At 39.9% G+C, this 19,484-nt stretch overlaps 1 protein-coding gene across 2 annotated transcripts in view; it reads right to left on the bottom strand.

Moving 5' to 3' along the window:
- TMCO3 (transmembrane and coiled-coil domains 3) overlaps positions 1 to 19,284 on the bottom strand; it is a 34,081-nt gene extending 14,797 nt beyond the window's left edge. The window contains exons 1-9 of one of the 2 annotated variants that reach the window (XR_011148365.1): positions 19,105 to 19,284; positions 15,965 to 16,507; positions 11,219 to 11,398; positions 9,348 to 9,539; positions 8,420 to 8,548; positions 5,348 to 5,440; positions 3,979 to 4,165; positions 2,923 to 3,040; positions 2,128 to 2,323 (exon numbers count right to left, since the gene is read on the bottom strand). Coding sequence is in view for 1 of the 2 variants with exons in the window: in XM_069004612.1 (XP_068860713.1) it covers positions 2,128 to 2,323; positions 2,923 to 3,040; positions 3,979 to 4,165; positions 5,348 to 5,440; positions 8,420 to 8,548; positions 9,348 to 9,539; positions 11,219 to 11,398; positions 15,965 to 16,411 (1,542 nt within the window). In the remaining variant the exon portion in view is untranslated. The remainder of the gene's footprint in view (positions 1 to 2,127; positions 2,324 to 2,922; positions 3,041 to 3,978; positions 4,166 to 5,347; positions 5,441 to 8,419; positions 8,549 to 9,347; positions 9,540 to 11,218; positions 11,399 to 15,964; positions 16,508 to 19,104) is intronic. The other variant, XM_069004612.1, reaches the window with a different exon arrangement.
- Positions 19,285 to 19,484: the final 200 nt, after the last annotated feature.

Genomic DNA, 19,484 nt, shown 5'->3' with positions numbered 1-19,484 from the left:
ATTCCTTACTCACACTGCAGTATAGGAACCTCTTCTATCTCATCTTCCCTCTTGTTTTCCCATACAGAATTCACACTTACTGACAAGGAAATGGCAATTCTTGTTTAATTAATCATCTGAGATTTTTCAAACACAGGAACGAGGTAAAATAAATTAAGTTTATATATAATGAGCATTACATGTCCTGGTGTTACACATTAATCCAAATACAGAATAAGCTTAGCTGGACACCAGAAGCACAGCCAACACCGAAGCACATAATAAGTAACCATATGCATGAGGCAGGAAGACCGTATCATTCCTACTCTCTTTTTCATGTATTGGAAAGGATGTGTCCTGCGGAGTAACTCACAATGCTAGATAGTGAGTTAAAATATTTTATTTACAAACATATCTCAAATTTTCTAAATGGAGCCACAGAGCTGTCATTGGTTAAGGACACTAAAATAGGCACTCTCTTAGTGCTCCCCTACAAATTCAAAAGCTTTTTTAGAATTACACCAGTATAGAGAAGTCTGTGTTTGCACATTAATTATACAACCTCCTTCAATATTTAGACTTGGCTTTCCAATGAGAAAGATCTTTGCAGAATCCATGACAGTTTAATTGTTTTCCTACCTGGCACCCAAAAACCTTAATCTCACCTTTCCAAAGACGTGCAACATTTTTTTCAGCTTAGATTGTGATCACCCATCCTATGTTTGTATTCCTGACATAGTACAGCATCTACACCAATTAAGATTGGTTTTCCAGAAGATTTGTTTGTTCACATGTTCAACTCAACAAGCAAATGCTTTTTTACTTTTCTTTTTTTAAATTTGTGTGTTCAAACTGTAACAAATCTATCAGTGTCAGTGAATATCAAGCACCTCAACTGGTTCACTGAAGTTACCTGTAGTATCCTTTGTACCATTCCCTTTGATAAATCATTTATCAACTTTAAAAAGAAAGAATTTTGAAAATGCTGAAGAAGTCTTCTGGTTTTGCAGTATAAATCCAGTGAACTCAAACGTATTCTCCCCTCCATGTTTGTGTACACATATGTATTGTGTAAAGTCATGTAGACAATCTCCTTGTATATTTGAAGTGCAATTTGGGTACAGTAAGCCCAATTCTATGTAGGCCATGATTTTAATTAAAGTAAAACTGCTTCTAGATACCATAATATTTTACACAACTTCTGTGTTTGCTGGTTCTAATTAAAGTTGTTTTACAAGTGTAATGTTTGCTTGTTAGACAGTAAAAAGGAGAAAGTAGTTTTGTTTCTTTTATTAGAGGACACATTTGAAATATGAATACCTGTTTAGAGCAATGGCATTTTTAACTTGTACAACAGAAGTCACTAACTGTAAAGCTATGGTCTCACTAACTACTTTTCAACCTTCTTCCTGAAGAAGGTCAGCTTTTCCTTGTTGGGCTGCAGTAACTAAGCAAATACCCCTAGAAAACAGGCACAGGAACTTTTGGGCTTAATTATTCTCAGAGGATGTAACAGTCTGCACATTCAGGATAACGGAGTGTCAAACCCACAACATTATCAAGCAACTGTCACATTCTGCTTTCCAGCAGTATAGTTTTTCAGAGGGCTGAAATGTGAGATAGAAACAAATAAGGAATATTCAGGGGAAAATGAACTACACCCAATAGGGTTAATCAAAATCTATGAACCTTAAGGCACTTCTCTCCTTTCCTAACTTCATCCCAAAATGTGTCTCCCACACAAAAAGAAAATTATTTTATAATAAAAACCATGTTGAGAATTTTCTATTGAGAAGAAAGCTGTGAGCAAATGTCACAATCAGACATCAGTATCTCAAAACCCATCCTAAATTATTTTCAAACACATGAAGTAGCCCACAATTAAAACTCAGATCATGATTCCTAAACTGGCTGTATTAAAAGCTAACAGCAGAATTTCAGCTGATTCACATTCAAATTGTATCTCTTCCTACTCATCTGTGCTATAATGCAGGAATCTGCACATTTGGGGGTTGTCTTAAAACATTTTAAAACCAAATAATTAAGAGGCACATGTGTATGCAGTAACAGTAAGTGTGCTGGCTTTTGTAATATTGATGAAGTAAACTACCACATGCATAAAAATGTTTTATCAATTTAAAAGATTACCGTTAACATAAGGAAGGTGAATGCAGTTATTCCTAGAATGAGGATTTCTTTATTCCCTTTGCTTTCTGTGTGCAACTTGCGGTAATACGGTCCTATGAGATAAGTCTTTATAACAAGACAGAGAAGAAAAACAGCAGCCAGAGAAAACAGAATTTGGCCAATCAGTATCAATATTCTCAGAATTTCCTTGAAAATGCTGGAAGAGAAGAACAAACAAAAAAGTTTCTTTCAAGTGCTCTCATACTTCCCAACCAGTTCCCCGTAAATGAAAAGATCTAATTCCATAAATGTTCTAAACTGAGTAGCTACAGGAAGGTATTTAGATACATTAGCAAACAAGACTAAGACTAAATCTGCAGATTTAGTCCAGAAACCTCTTTTACAGCCCAGAATTTACTTCCACATTGACTCAAAAAGATTTCTGTTGACTTATCTCCAAGGTAAGACATCAGGCACAATAATACTATCACTTAGTCTTTGACAAAAACATGCCCAGACAGAATAAAGTAAATGAAGAAATTCAATTTTTTTTAAAAAATAACAAACTTTCCACTACAAATTTTAATTACCACACAGGACAAAAGCAGCTATAGCAAAGAGATTATTTTCATACAACTACTTTTGTATGACTGCTACAAGTTTCTGCTTCATGACAAGTAGAACAGTAAAGGAAATCCACCAGAGTGCCTATTTTCCATGGAACTCACATTAACTGTAGCGCTCTCACATTCATATTGGTAATCTACATAGTAATTGCAAGGGATAAAGGGAAGATCCATACAATAATTTTTTTACCTGGAATATGTGCTCACTCCTGCTTGAATAAGTGTAGGCATGACAGCTATAAATAAACCAAGCTGCACATCCTGCATCACCAACATGCCAAGCAGTACGCTGCTGTAGTCAATGTCCCCTGTACACCAGCAAAGTGGTCATGGAAACAGGCATCAGAAACCATGAATGCTTGCAAATGCTCAGAAATCTAGAAAAGGCTTAATCCAATGGAAGCCCAGTATAGCACTTAATGGGCTGAAGGTCATTCAAAGAAATCTAGGGATTTTTTTTTCCCACTAGTAGGTATATTAAAATGCATCTATTAAGACATATTAAAATACAAACAAAATATTCATATGAAACTTCTGTTACACAGTAAAAACATAGACTTTGCTTAGCAGTTAAGCACTAGTTAGGCATTTAGTGAAACTTCTCTACTGAGAGTAAACAGGCTTTATTCTGAAGACACGTGTATGAGCCAGCATGTGTAAAACATACACTTTGAATTTTGGCATTAGAATGACTATTCTAGAGGGTGAGGAGTACTTTAACACAATTTGTATGAGGGAGATTTAAGTGGAAGAAAGCGGGATGTCAAAACTTTCAAAAGGAAACATTTACAAGTATTTGAGAAGCTAGAAATATGGCTCTTGAAGGTACTTATTTGAAGAGCTGTTAGCTATGAAAGACCATCTGAACTGGTCCTTCCTGAAGAAGGATGTGAATTATTTAAATTAGCCTTTCTGCCCTGATGACAGGTTGCAATGGGCTAATCTGGTAACCTCTTATAAAGTTCAAGGATTCCAGACCCTCAGTAAAGTCAGTTCTTAATGGAGAGCACTGGTTGTACTACACTGTCTTTGCCCAAAGAGGACTGGCTATGTACAAATCAAGTACACTTCCTAGCAAGAATACACACAACACTGGTCAGTGTTAAACAAGGATGACTGCTTGTAAACCAGGCTTAACAGTGTGTTTTGTTTTGCTCTTTTAACTAGCTTCTCTTATAATATTACAAAGTCAACTCATCAAATTTTATTAGATACTATAGTAGTCCATATTTAAAGTCATATTTACCTTCTTTATCTCCTCGAACACTACCTGCAAGAAATCTGGACACCAGTGGTGTGCTTGACAAAGACAAGCAAGTGGAAATGAAGACGCTCTGTGTTGGTCTAATTTGGAGCAAGTGCCCCCATAGTAAACCAAAGGCAATCATCAGAACTGTCATGTAGCAGGGTCCTTGCAAAGATATTTTCCATACCTTGGGAAGAAAACACGTTTTAATGACTTTCCGGATTGCTAAGTTACAATGTTTTTCACTGCAAGTAAGCAGTTAGAGATGTGTGATTTGGGGCTGTAGTGCTGGGCCACAGAGTAATGGACTGTCACACTGTATCACCTACAACTCCCAAGTTACCACACCAAGCACATACTCTACGCCAAAAGACTCCCTACTAGAAACCAGGTGAACTTCCCAAAGCTCACAGACAAATTAAGGGCCAAAGGTCCAGTATGGGTTGAAATACATTAAAATCATCAAATGGAAGACATTATTTGATGTGATTCTAAGATGAGGAGAAAACGGGTGTGGCAAAGGCAGTCACCAATACCAGTAACCCTCTCCAAACTAGAGCACAAGCAATTCTGAAGCAGCAATTTACCTGCTACAGTTTAGGCTTGAATTACTGATTTTTATCTGGACTTTTTATCTGGATTTTTTATCTGGACTTCAGATGGACTAGAAACAGCAGATTAAGCTGAATGGTCATAAATTGTAACATATTTCAATTAAAGCTTTTATAGCATCATGAACTCACAACCACCAGTTTAGGAACACATCACAAATTGCAGTTCTTTACATACAGTCTTCACATATTTTGTAGCCACATTTTCCACTAGAATTAAAATTCTAGCTGGTTTATAACTTTTTCTTTTTAAATTAAGACCAAAAGAAACTTGTAGTTTTTGTTGAATTCTGATGGCCACATCATTTAATATTCCAGATTGTGTTAACATACTTGCTTGATCAGTTTATTAGCCAGTAGAGGATATATTATCAGTTCAGTATGCAGGACTTAAAATTTCTGATTTCTTCATAACAGGAATGGCAAACATCACTGACACTCCATAACAGCAACTGCACATTACTGCATGTTAAAATAAGGCAGAGATGGATTGTCAAACTGTGAGAGATTTTTCTAGTAATCAAACTCTTTTACTACAATAAGGAGTAAATGTAGGTTTTTTTTGAGACACTGAATAAATAATGCATTCTATTCTTCCCAAAGTGCAGAAGCAAATGTCACATTTGTCTTTTCAAAAATGTACAAAGTTACACCACTGTGTTATAGGGAGAGTGTAAAAATCTAAAATATAACTAAAACCTGCAGTTTCAGTAATTAGGGATTAAATCCTTTAACGCAGAGATATTATACAAAAATACCTTTCTTAATCTTTCAGGAGAAAATTCCAGACCAACTAGAAAGAGAGTGAAGAATACACCAAATTCTCCTAATGTCTCCACCTGTACAATAGACTTAGGAAAAAAAAAAAGAAAAAAAATCAGTGCACAGCAGTCTACTTAGAATACAAAATTATAAATACACTACAAAACAAATTGATTCTCATTATGTTTCCACAGGTAGCTCACTTGCTGCTCATAGGACATCAGAAGTTCCCATAGCACCTTTAGGGCGCAATTATTTTTCCCATCACCTGGCTGATATTAGGTGATAATTTGGTTGGAGAGTCCTAGTCACCAACGTGCACATGCGCATTGATCTTCCTAAGTGCTGAGGAATACATCTGGTCCAGGTAGCTTGGCTGGCAAGCTGCAGATTGAGATGGAGATTGAACTCTCAGTGGGAGCCTGCAACAAGTGTCAGTGAACTGCCAGCCTTTGGGATAACCAAGGCCACGAAGGTGAATGCACACTGAGAGGCCAGAGACTTTCATCAGTGGTCAGACGGGGAAGTTCCCTTAACAGTAAGCTTACTTGCTGGTTGAAAAAAAGTAAGTTATGTTTTATACATGTCCTATTAAATTCCCAAGGCTTGCATTCCAGAAGCTACTTCTTGCTAGTTATTTTCTTGGTCTATTGGTATAACCTTTCTGCTAGACTGTGGTTGCTGTCCTGCTTGCCATCCTACAGGCTCCACACATCCATCTCTCAGACCAGCACAATTACCAGCCTTTGTGCTTCAGACAGAAGGGTCCAACAGCAAGAAAAGTGGCTGTCTTCCTAATCACTACAGAAAAATGGGGATACATCTGGTTGGAAACTGGTGTACCCTCAGGGTTCAGTTCTCAGGACAATTCTGTCATATATATGTTGGAGCAGTTGAATGCACCACTAGCAAGTTTGCTGGTGATATCAGACCAGGAGGTGCCTTTGACTCTTTCAAGGGACAAGATGCCTTGCAGAGGGATGTAGATACACTCGAGCATTAGGCAATGATTAACGGGAGGAAATTATTTAACAATTCAAAATGCTGGATTCTGATCCACCTAGGATGGGGTAATGCCAGGCACAAGTATGGATCAGGAGAGGAGTGTCTGAAGAGCAGCCCTGCAGAAAGGGATCTGGGTGTGCTGGTAGACAGCAGGCTCAGTGTGAGTCAGCAGAGAGCTCTGGCAGCCCAAAGGGCAAACCCTGCCCTGGGGTGCATCAAACAGAGCATCACCAGTCACTCAAAATTATCCCACTGTATTCAGTGCTGGTGTGGCCTCACCTGGAGCACTGGGTCCCAGCATTTGAGAAGGATGTGAAGGTCCTTGAATGCATCTAGAAGAGGACAAAGCTGGTGGAAGGGCTGGAAGGAATGTCCTGTGAGGAATAGCTAAGGACTCTGGGTTTGCCTAGCTTGGAAAAAAGCAGGATGAGGGGCAACCTCATCACTCTCCACAGCTTCCTCAGGAGGGGAAGTGAAGAGGGAGGTGCTGAGCTTTTCTCACTGGTATGCACCGACAGGATGCATGGGAACGGTTCAAAGCTGTCCCAAGAAAGGTTCAAACAGGACATTAGGAAGCATTTCTTTACTGGGAGGGTGGTCAAACCCTGGAACAGGCTTCTTAAAGAGCTGATTGATGCTCCAAGCCTGTCAGTGTTTAAGAGGCATTTGGACAACACCCTTAACAATATGCTTTACCTTTTGGTTGGCCCAGAAGTGTTCAGGTAGGGAACACTTGACTATAAACAGTGAACACTATGACTGAAATAGCCTATTCTATTTTAAAAACCTAGTATTTCTTTTCTATGTATTTACAGGGCAGAGTAAAAGAAAAGCTTCATCATCAATTACAGAAGTGGGGATGGAAGCTCTTTTCTGCCAGATTAGAATTTGCCAGCCTTTTCAGTTCCTCAGACATTCAACTTTTTTAGGAAACGCAGAAGAGATCAAACACAAGAGACCCAGTCAACATGAGTATTATCCAGATGAATAATGTTTAATCACAGCTCCACAAGAAAAAGGCAACTCACTTAAACAGTCCTAAAGAAACTTTTCTATCTGTTCTGACCACGTCATCTTCTGCAATGTAAGTCTCTGAAAATTCGTTGTTGGGTCTCTTTCTAATGCCAAGCTTACAAACTTGATTCTCAGTCTAAGTGGTGGAACTTTCCAGACATTCTCCACCCAGAAATTATGTACAATGCAGAGGTTGAGATTATTTAATCTCTTCTAATACAAGATCAACAAAATCCTAGAATTTCTACTAATCCCTACTTACTTTTGAGCCCAACAGTCATTTTCAACAGAAGCCCATGTAAGAGCAGATGTTGCAAAGACAGTTCCAAGTGGTTTCACGGATATCAATGCAATAGACACGTGCAACTTAAGCAGACATTACCGTGCAGCCCTAACGTGTTCTGTTTTGCCTGCTGGCTAAACAATCTGTTAAAACACACCACAGCACTAATCAAAATATGTCCAGCCAACCACAGCTCAAGGTTTCACAGGAGCCAGTAATCAAAGTCCACGTGATGGAGCTAAAAAGGTTCAAAAGACTTCAGGAATGTGGGCAGGGTACTGGGAAAGGAATAGGGGGACTAGGGTGGATGAAAGCACTACAGAGGTGCAAAACAACTCTCTAGAAAGCCAAGCTATGTTACTTGGGGAACTATTTGTTTTAAATGCTTCCTCCACTGCCAACACTGACTTTTTGCAAGGTTCTGTATATTTTATGTCATTTAAATAATTTAGCTGTAAATTGTGATGCTTTATGATTAAAGTCAAAAAGAAAGAAAGAAACAAACAAAAAACCTGACATAAAACTTCTACAACACACAACCTTCAGTTTTCACTTTCAACAGTTGTCATAATTTTACAGGAGAAAAAAAGATTGAAAACAAAATGATTCAAAGACATAAAATTTGAAGGCCTCCTCTTGCAAAGGTTCAGGTTTGGGGATATCTTTTTTTAAAATATATTTGAGGTTGGCAACACCATATTATTTTAAAACTACTTTTGAAGACTTCAACAAATTAAATCAGTCAAGAAGTAACTTGCATGCTTACCTTGATACTATTTAGTCCTGAGGGTCCTAAGAGTACTCCACAGATGATATATCCAAACATGGTTGGCAATCCTATTGCTGTGCACAGCCAGCCACATGGCAAAGACAACATTCCTATTGTCACAATATCCTAAATACGTAAGATTTACAAAGGCATTAGTATAAAGGACACACAAATTTGGGATGAAATTGAAGACTATTATCTTTCAAAAGATAAATAGCACTGTAAAATTAAATGTAGACTACTTCCTGTGAAAAGAAAACAAAACTTCTGTAAATTAACCTCAGTGCTGTTGCAGGTAGTAAGCACAGCAGTTTTTCAGATGAAGCAGATGAGGTACCGACCTTAAGTAACTGGGGGACTTTTAATCAACTCATAAACATTTTAAATATATTACAGAAAGTAGGCAATTTCCTGAGTGGAATGACACCTTGCATTAAAACAAGACGGTGAAACAGAACTGTTGTGGGGTTTTATAATTAAAACAAAAATCCCAATCCAGCTATTCTACATGAAGCACAAGTACAATCAAAACTCTACCACATCTATGTATTTTCCAGTCTTCCTTTTTTCATCACAAGGCACAACCAGATAAATTCTCTCTATTGACAACATGCAAGTGGCTTATTAAGCAGTAGCTTTAAAACTTTGCAGTCTAAGAGAAGGGACGGTGACCCAAAGGGGAAACAAGATAAGCTGAATAAAACCAGAGAGGATTCACGTGACATCATGATCAGTCTTGTGAAGACAATCCTAAGAGCAGGGAACACATGGCCAAATCATCATAGATAGGGGAGTCATGAATGCTGGGATAACTTCAGAGACACAAATGCTGAAACTATACTCACTCCAACCAAGTAGTACTGACATGCAGACTAGTGGGACTAAACCCAAAAGTGAATGACAAGAACGTCTCTAAAATTATTACCTTTATGAAATGATGATCAGCACGAGGAATGGTTGAATCTCTGGGTTTAGTAAGGATATACTGATTGTTCTGGGAATCAATAAGCATGCTAAGACCTAAGTCATCTTCTACTTCTCTTTTTGAAGCATTTCTTTTGGAGCTGGCTTCATCTTCTTCCACCCTTAAAACTGCTTCAAAGTTTACACCTCTAACCTTTAAGAAAAAGAAAACAAATAATCAAGGAAACAAAGAAAGGGGAGTCAGTTAAGCATATAATAAAAAGGGAAAGACTATTAGCTGTGCTTGAAGTTTCTACAGAACTTGTTGACACAGACTAAAAATAGTGCAGGTTTCTTCTCTAAAAGTCTTTCAATCTCTTAATCAAAACTTGATGTCTTTAAAAGTAACATCTTATCACCTTGAACAAAACCACTTGGAGATTACAAAGTGATATTGAGTTCACAAAAATCTGAATTAAAGACTGCATTCCAGGTCAAGAAAAGGTCATTATCCTGAAAACCTGATGGAGAGATAATAAGAACTATTTCTATCTAGTTATTTTCAGGATTTTCTTTCTCAAAACAGCAATTCTTGAACACAGGTTGTAGTGCAGATTTTTTTTTTTTCATTTTTACCTGCTACACTTCTCTATTTGGCTATATTTTAATAGAAGCTTGTGTATCTTTATCAGAATATTGATTACCGTATTAAAGCTCCTCTATTCTAAAATTCCACTGTTTTAGTTTAAAAGAATGTTCCCTGCAATGACGGAGAAATACGTAGTCCTCCAGGTTGCATTTCATGATTCCTTTTCTTTCACGGATGGAGCTACAAGCAGAAAAGCAAGGAGATGCCGGGGAGAACAAGGCCGCGCCGGCGTTCTGCCCGTTCCCAGGAGCCGCAGGAGAGCGCCCGCTCCGGCTCCCGACCAGGGCCGCTCTCCCCCGGCGGAACAGGAGAGGGCGCTGCCGCCGGCCCGGCCCGGCCGCCGCGGGCGCTGCCAGGGGCGACTCCCGCAGGGCACAACCGCTCTCAGCCGCCGCGCACGAACTGAAAAGCTGCTGTTGCTTTCTCTCGATTCGAGCACTACTACTACAAAAAAAAAACCCAAACAAACAAAACAACGCACGGCTTGGCTCTCTGCCATAGAGAAACTGGTCTTGCCTCCTCAGCAGAACTCAAGAGCTATGCTCATCTCGGGAGTCAACCTGGAAATCAACAAAAACTTCCCAAGAGCAGAAGCCAAATAAACTGTAATCCATGTTTATGCAAACAGGGCCAATCTGTTTGAGGATGGCAAAATCGGACACAGAATAAACTTGACACATTGCTGGCTCTAGAAACACACAGCCTTACCTGAAGGATAGTGTCCCACCATGCAACATAAAACAAGGATCAGTGCAGGTAGGCCAAGGCACAAAAAGCAGAGGAAGACAGATGTGAAGAAAGTAACACCACAAACACATTTCAGGTCTTTCCTTTGAACAATATATCTTTTCCCAGACCATGAAAACCAACTGCAAGGATTCTTGCTCTGCCATAACTTTCTCAAGAAAATGAAAAAGTGGAGACAACGCTTAACACGGTAACTCCATCTCCTGCCAAGTCCAACCATCACAGTCCCCACCACCACAGAGATGCCATATCTCTCATGGGCTGTATCAGTGAGATGGACTACACTTGTCTCTTGTTAAAGTGGCAGCTGCAGGGAGGACTTTCAAATCAAACCCACAGAAATCACTAGCAAAAAGGAACAATTACTCCTGTTTGCTCATTCTTTACCAATCACTAAAATCCTAACAGCTATATAAGACAAGAGAAACACACAGTGCAAACACCAACTATAAATAAATGCACTCCAATTAAAAGACTGAGTCTAAAGCATCACTTACAGATTTGTTGTCATCAAAGGCGTGCTCTTCTATTTCCTCTTCCAATCTATCAGCTGCCTTCCTGACATCTTCCAGAATTTCATCAAGCATCGACAGGCTTTTGTTTTGGTGCTGCATGTTCTTAAGGGCTTCAACCTGGTGTTTTTCTGCTGCTAAGAGTTCAACATATTCCATTTCTTCCTGTTGAATTTTACAACACACAGATAAGGTGTTGGCCAGGCCTTTGAGCAGAAAAAACATTTGACATAAATATATGCTTCTTTTGACACGAAATATTTTAGCAGTGAATTGCAAAAGCGATATAGACTGTATGAAGATATTTAAAGATTGCTTTCTGTTGTGCCAATTTTCACTGGATAAGTGGGCAAGAAAAACAACAACCAAACAAAATATCCACCAACTGCATTTTCTAATCCATTGAACAGTAGACTAGCCCCAAGGTTCTGATCCAGAAAATACGAGAAAGAATTTACTTTGAGAAACTCTAGGAAACATTTCAAAGCCAAAAAGGCTTAGAACTTCATGCTTTAGAAAGGAAGCACAATACCTTGAAAACATAGCTACAATATCTACAACAAACAAACAAGTTAGATGTGAAGCACAATGAATCTTAACTTTATAAGCCCTTTTATAAACATAGGAAGAAGTCTGTTTATGGTTTTCAAAAAATTACAGTAACTGTGGAAACATGAAAAAGAAAAAAAACGAGCTGGAAGAGAGATGAGCAGCCAATCACTCTAACCAAGCTTCCTGTTCATGTTTCCCAAAAAGCACTTTTCCTATCAGAATTAAAACATATGACTTTTCCCCCTATTTCAGTTTGGGCCTCTTATCAACTTGCACTGACAGCTTCTGAAATTACTAGGTTTTAGAAGTAAAATGAGAAAATATGCTAATATGGTTTGATATGGTGTGAAAATATTTCAGTAAGGTCCCTGATAAAGTTATGATGTTTCATTTCTCTTTGGATGTTTCAGGTTCAAGAAGAGAACTAAAAAGCTTAATTTACTGATAACTACTGGGCCTAACACTGTATCTTTTACATAGTTACCATGACAGTAACCAAACAGAATACTTTGTGTCTTGACAGAGAACAACTTGAGGCTTTTGGGGAAAAAAGACTTTCCTTTATATGCCTCCATTCTTTTAAAGATTGTTGAGAGAACAGCTATGAGTTAGGAAACATACACAAGGGCAGCACTCCTTCAGTTAGATTCAGGATGCTGAGAATACTTGGATGAAAGACACTTTTGCTGTTCTTTTAGAATATTATCAAAAAGGAAAAAAACACAGGCAAAAAAATGCAAGCAATCTATAGGTCTGACTCAATTCCCAGAAAACACACGTTTTTGTCTCCAGATGCCCTGCCCCTACCACACCCAGTTAGAAATCAGAGAACATAGGTCTCCCATAGGTTGCGTTTTATCTGCCTACCCTCCACAGTTATCTTCAATAACCTGAGCTTATAAAATGGTCCTAAACGCCTACGCTTAAATAACTGGAGTGTCTCCTCCTCCACACATTTGCAAATGGACATTTTTCCCCTTGGAACCTGCAAGAACATGCACTTAATTTAATCAATTCCTTGATGCCAAGACAAGAATATGTTCAGTACAACCAGTAACTGTAGCTGAACCCTTCTAAAATCCTGACAGTCGGAGGAATGCCTCTGACTGAGATGAAACCACAGTATTGGTGTCTGTTGGTGTTTAGAATTATCACAGTTACACCATCATGGTGAAAGTTACCCAGATCCCAAAATAACTGGAGCTGGGAAGAATGTAACTATTAATGTGTTTGGCCCAATGTCAACTATTAGTTCTTATGCAATACATAAGTAGGAGACATAGTCACTCTCATACAGCCTCAAGGAAAAACATTTCCTATCTGTTGCTCTCTGCTAGCAGACATTGCTTGAAAGATGTAAGAAACAGCCCCCGTATGAGCTGCAGATTCCCTGCTAATTCAGCAACAGCTTAGAACACAAGATGAAATTGATAATGTTTAGATTCTTTCCCCTCAAAAATGGAAGAGATTTTGGGTGCAAGGAGCCCATCTCAGTCCTTTCTGTCTGCCAAGACAAACAAGCTGAAGAGAGCTAGAGGCAAACTCCATAAAAAATAATTCCCTAATTTCAAAGAACTTTCCCTGAATAGCAAGGTAGAAAAGCTTTGAAAAAAATCAGAGTTTAGCTGCACGTTTCTTCAATTAATGGAGACAAAGGTTTTTGTAGTCTATTAAAGTGGCATCTGTTTCCACTGAGAGACTAGTGTGACAGCCGTAGACTGGGACAATCACTGGGAACGGTGTCCATAAAAAGCACAAGTTAATTCAAACAACTTGCGACATGCTAAGTGGAGGTGCATCCCAGTACAAACACTGTTCTGCAGTTCAGGCTGGGATTGGAGACACCTGATCACCAGGTACATACCAAGCAATCCCTTAAGCAAAGTAATACAGATAAGGATTGTGCACTTAACAGGAACATCTACAAACATATGAGCAAAATGAAGTAAGATTAAGTAAGACTTTGAGGCAATGCTGATTCAGAATGCAGTGTTGCTGTTGCTCTCTACTGTTTAATCAGAGATGACAAAAGCACATTCAGAAGAGGTCGCATCTTTGCACTACTTGCAAGTTATTTTTTTCCACCCATGTCTGATTAGAAGGCATCCAAGAAATCAGAAGCTAATTAAAAAGTAGGTAAGATTTTGTTGCTTTTTCCTGAACTTCCAAACCGGATCCTGGAGCAAAAGAAGGCAGAAGCCATCTTCAGTGCTTCTTTCTTACTTCCCCCTGCCCTGCACCATGAATGATTCCACTACATCTTTTCACAGCAGCAGAACCAGCAATAAATGCATCAGACATACAAATATATCCCAGCATTAATGACTTCCAAGCACTTCAGCTCAACAGAAATACAATAATGGGAAGAGTCCAGCACCCTCTACAGTTATTTGTATTTTCTGTTCACTCACTGTTTAAAAATAGATGTTCTATGAGTATACCAACAAAATAATCATTACAGTAAAATGAAACTGGGACAAAATTGGACTAATATGTGTCTTACAACATAAGAACAAGTCCAAAACAAATGTATCTCATGCAATTTTCATCTTTTGGGCATGCATTTTTCCATATCCTTTGCTTCCTTTTATACAACAATTACAAGGTAATAACCACAAATGCTCTGTTTAAATAACCATGTGCATGGCATAAGAAAGAAGGTGCAAAAGATTGCTCACTCAAGTAAATATTTTGATAATACAAAAAAAGCCTGCACACTCCACTTCTGCAAAAGTCAGGTTTTCACAGGACACACTTCTAAAACACATCATTGTACACACAGGCTTCCTTCTAGGAGAAGCACCATTCTCAAGTTCAAGGATAAATTACTTTATTATTTTACAGTAACATTACCAAGAATTAGGTAAATGGGAATGAAGGTTCTGGACTGCCTCACTGCTGCTATTTTACAAACTCCAAGAAAGAAAAAAGCTGGAAAATCAAGTAAAGCTCATGACAATTTCTATGACATTTCTATGCAGCAGAGGCTGCCACTGCCATAGAGTATCAATATACAAATCATATAAAGCAGTTTGTTGGAATACACCTAGATCCAAATTACTCTCTATTCAAATTTTTTGTAATTCAGTCTTCATTTCCACTGCACAGAACCACTCCAGTCTGCCAAGTTTGCATACTAATTTCTACTTCCCCCAGCCTATCTTGTCACAATTCACTGGACACCTTTCCTGCACATAATTTCTTTCCATCTTCACCTGTCAAGATCTGCACATCTCTTAGCACAAATGCCCTTCAGAGGCTCTAACAACTCAAATGCTAAATGCCAATTATGTTTTTGTTCCTTCTCTCAGTCCCTTGAGCAGGGACAGCCTCTTCTTTCGGAAGACAGAAAATGAAGACAATTCTTAATATATTCCTCCAGTGGTTGAAGAGTAAAGCAAGGAAAAAACCAATTTAAATACCAAATAAATTAAATTACATTTTCTCTCAATGGGAGACTTCCAGTACACAGTCTGAACGCTACCAAGTGCAGAAGATAGTGACAGATTGTGCTCAACCTAATGGGACATGGGAACTCAAATTTTCCATTAAGTACTTGTGTTCAACTGTTACTCATCTGTGTTTTTTCTTGGCAAAGTTATCTCAGCTGGCTCTTTCTTGGAAGCACTGCTTTTCAAACCTGCACTTCTTAGGTCAGGAGTGCAATATTGACTTTAAAAATCTAGTCGCCTACTGATTTGCATGTCCATTTTACCCATATCTATACAAACACGGAAGTGAGAGGCAGCAAGTCATTCTGTTTTAACCGTGGACTTTGGTTTAGTAATTCTCATTTAAAATGGAAAAACTAGTTAGTATTTCACCATGTGATGGCATTATTTCCACTCAGCTAGCCCCACCAGCTTGGCTAGTGCAACTGTGCTCTATGTGCACAGATTCACTGTTTGTATTCCTCTCCCTTTAACATAGTACTTGCCATAGGTCTTATGACTATGCTTAGCTTTGAGATAAGAAGTATTGACTGCTAATAAGTTTTAAGAATTACTTGTAAATTTACTAATGAGAACAAATACTTCATTCAAAATCCATTTTCAACACTAAACATTGCAAGTTTTATGTAGATACCTTTTTATTAAAACAGACCGAAACTGTGCCATAATAAAATTAAAATCACAAGTAGAGTACGAATACTCTAGTAACAAACATGGGGAAACCAACCTTAATTGCAGCTTCTCTCAAGGCCTCCAGTCTCTGTCTACTGCTCTCTTTCATATTTACAACATCTTTGTAATCACCCTGTAGAGCTCTCTGGAGGCCATGGATTGCCTGAAAGACTGAGTTTTCACTTTCATTTAGCTCTTTTTGGAAAATTTCGAAGGTGTGCACCTGAAAAAGTTTCTCTTCATCAGACAGTCCTGCATCCTTCTCAACTGCTCTTATGGCATTTTTTAGTTTGTTGAGAACAACGTTCTTTTGGCGAAGAAGACCAGACAGTTTTCTGCAGCTCTCCAACACCCACTGCTTCCTCTGAGTGATAACAGCTCCTTTCCCACGGTGCAGCTTTATTGCATGCTTCACTACATCTTCACGTTCTGCAGGGTTTGCTAACGGGCCACAAGGCAGTGAAACCAATGTCCACAGGGAAATCAATCCAGTCGCCTTCATTCTTCACTTTATATTGCTCTTGGGAGAAACTGGTAATCCACAGCTGCTCAAAGCTTTCTGCTACATGGTTTCTGCATCTCTAGTATGCACACCAGGCTGCAAGACAGAACCAACCAGTTATCAAACGTGGTAATGTTGGGCCATTAGATCAAACAAACGTAGAAAATAAATCCAAGACTGCCTCCTGCACAACTATCTTTAACAGAACACATATGGTCTTCTTCACTCAACATTTACGAAAACCAAGAAACAGTCCAAGGTTATTGATAGATTTTTGTTTTCCCCTTGACTGTTTCCTAGATAACACCTTGTTTTAAACAGAGACTGGTAAGCTTAGTCACTTCACATGGTACTCATCTGCACTTCTTACATGAAAGAAAAGCCTTTAAAAATATCAGGCCATGATGTCATAGGCTGCATTTCAACCTAGCACTAGAACTCATTATTCTTAGCTATCAGTAAACCTTCTGTCTCTTCTCAAACCTATCCTAAAACTTTGTATCATAATCATTTGTTATTTATAAAGTCTCAGAAGCATTAACAAACTCAACTACACACATTCAACAAAACATAATGAAAAAAAAAAGCTTAACTGAATCAGATTACATTATAAATCATAATTGTGGAAGAAAGAACAGCAAACCTTCCTGGACTTCTGGGTACTACTAGTTTGGATCAAAGACCTCCTTCTCCTTAAAGGCTGTGGGGCCTTGAGGTACTTTACTTCAAAACTTATTAAGGATCTTCAAGACTTTAAAGTAAATTATAAAAACACTAAATCAATTCATTCTTAAGTTCATTTCCCAACAACTACTTGAAGATCTATATTAAGACTGCTGTATTTAATTTTAACACCAAGCAGGATAGAAGTAAAAAACTAATTTCCTTCCCTCAGAACCTAGAGCAAAATACTGACATTATTGTAAAATAACAAAGTTACATTTTCTTTTTAAAAAATTCAAACAAACACAAAACCCCTCAAAAAAACCCACACAGCACAAAGCTACACATAACAATATATAAACTCTGTACATGGCATTCTAAAAACACACATCATACACAACATGTTAACAGATCACCAACACAGCAGGTATTTCCCTAAAAATTTATTTATAGTCTTGATCATTGGGCCAGCAGCCTTAATCAAGAACCAACACATGGACACAGTCATCTGGAAGCAGTCTGCCTAACAGAGAATCTTCTTTTCCTACAATGCAGTAGCAGTCACAATCCCAGGTATCCAAGCCAGCCATTGTCAATACATGGAATGAGCCCTGAGCAACCTGGTCTAGTGGAAGATGTCCCTGCCCATGGCAGAGGGGTTGGAGACAGAGGGTCTTTAAAGCTCCTTCCAGCCCAGGCCATTCTATGATTCGATGAGAAGGGAACATGGCAAGCACAGTCATGCACTGCCTTAATTTTACAAATGCCCTCCCATGTCTGTTTCAGAGAGAAATGAGAAAATCTGTCTTTGGGTTGGTTTATTTCTTTTTTCAATGCATGAAATGCAAGCCAAAGTATTTAGTTACTAATAGCTGACTGTGGGCTAGGGTTTAACAACAGAAAGAGCTAAAACATTTAAAATTAAGAACTGAAAGGGCAACCAAAGTAGCAAATGGAAATCACATCAGTCTAATGTCAATAAAATAACAAAGTACAAACATTTCGGAACTTTGATAAAGCTGTGGGGCTTACTATTTTTAAGAAATCAGGAAAATAACAATCCCCACCAACTGGCAAAGTTCTAGAGTGAAATTTAAGGAAGTATTTCTTCATGTATACAAACTAATACTCTTCCTGTTTAGTAGGCTTGGGGCAGAGATTTTTCTAAATATGTATTACAACCTATTTCTGCAAGAAAGAGGGAGAAGAAAAAAACCAGTGTATATCCAAGGTGAGTAGAAGACTCTACTGCTTGTCTTATGTGGTACATCAAACCACATAACAAAATTTTGAGCAGAGATTTATACCAGCAAAGTTCACTCACTGTTGCGCAGTACAAACTTAGCACTGTGGTTCAGACATGGGACAGTTTAGTTTCAGTGCTTTTTACTCAGCTAGCAAAAACTGTTTAGAGGAGTGACACCTGGGGTAGTGCTCAAAAGCTCTTAAGGGAATAAAGATCTCACATACCGAAACAAATGATGTGATGCTGAGCGAAAAAAAAAAAAAAAGGCAAAAAAACTAACACTCCTCTCCAGTCATCACCAGTAAGTATCAAATCAGAGGGAACTACTGTCGTTTGGAGCCCTTATTTAAGCAGCGTTTGCTTCCTGCTGGATTACAGCTCATCTTCCCCCTTTTTGCTTCCTGAACACGACACTGTAGCACCAGATTTCATCAAGCTGATAATACTGGACCCTGCCTCTAGACCCCTCTTGCGGGCCCTTCCACATCTGTCGGTTCGCCTCCGCTCGCCCCCTTTACCAATGCCAGCTCCGCCCCAGGAGCCGCAGAGCAGCCGGGGCCGTGCCCGCCCGGCACCTCCGCCCCGGCGCGGTCCCACCTGAGCGCGACGGCAGCTCCCGGCGCCGCTCCCTGAGAAAGGCCGGGCGGACAGCGGGGCACAAGGGAAGAACAGGAGACAAGTGAGCGCGGGGGCGACCGGCCCGGCTCCCTCTCCCTCATGGCGGCGGAAGGATGGGGGAAAAGAGGCGGCCGCCCCGCCCGGCGTTCTCGGCAGCGACGCTCACCTGAGGGACGGAGAAGGCCCGCAGCGGCGGGGCGGGAAGGGCAGGATCGCAGGCGGCGAGTACGGGTGTAAGAGGGCGGCGGCCGCTGGCGGAGGGCACCGAGGAGCCCCGTCCTTGCGGCCGCCCCTCGCCCCGCGCCCGTGCCCGAGCGCCGGGGCGGCGCCTCGGAGCGCAGCCGGGCGGGACCCACGCTCCGAGCGCCGCCTCGCGGCGGGAAACGTCACCGCGGCTTCTCGCCGCACGCCGGGAGTTGTAGTCGGAGCCGCGGCCCCGGAGCTGCCCCAGCGCCGCGGGCGCCGCCGCTCCCCCCGGCAGCGCTGCGGGCTCCGCACCGCGACCCCGCGCTCCGCCTCTGCGGCCCGTGCCCGGAGCGCTCCTCG

The sequence above is a fragment of the Aphelocoma coerulescens genome, chromosome 1 (assembly GCF_041296385.1).
Source record: "Aphelocoma coerulescens isolate FSJ_1873_10779 chromosome 1, UR_Acoe_1.0, whole genome shotgun sequence".
NCBI lineage: Eukaryota > Metazoa > Chordata > Aves > Passeriformes > Corvidae > Aphelocoma > Aphelocoma coerulescens.
This window is presented reverse-complemented; position numbering and strand designations above follow the sequence as displayed.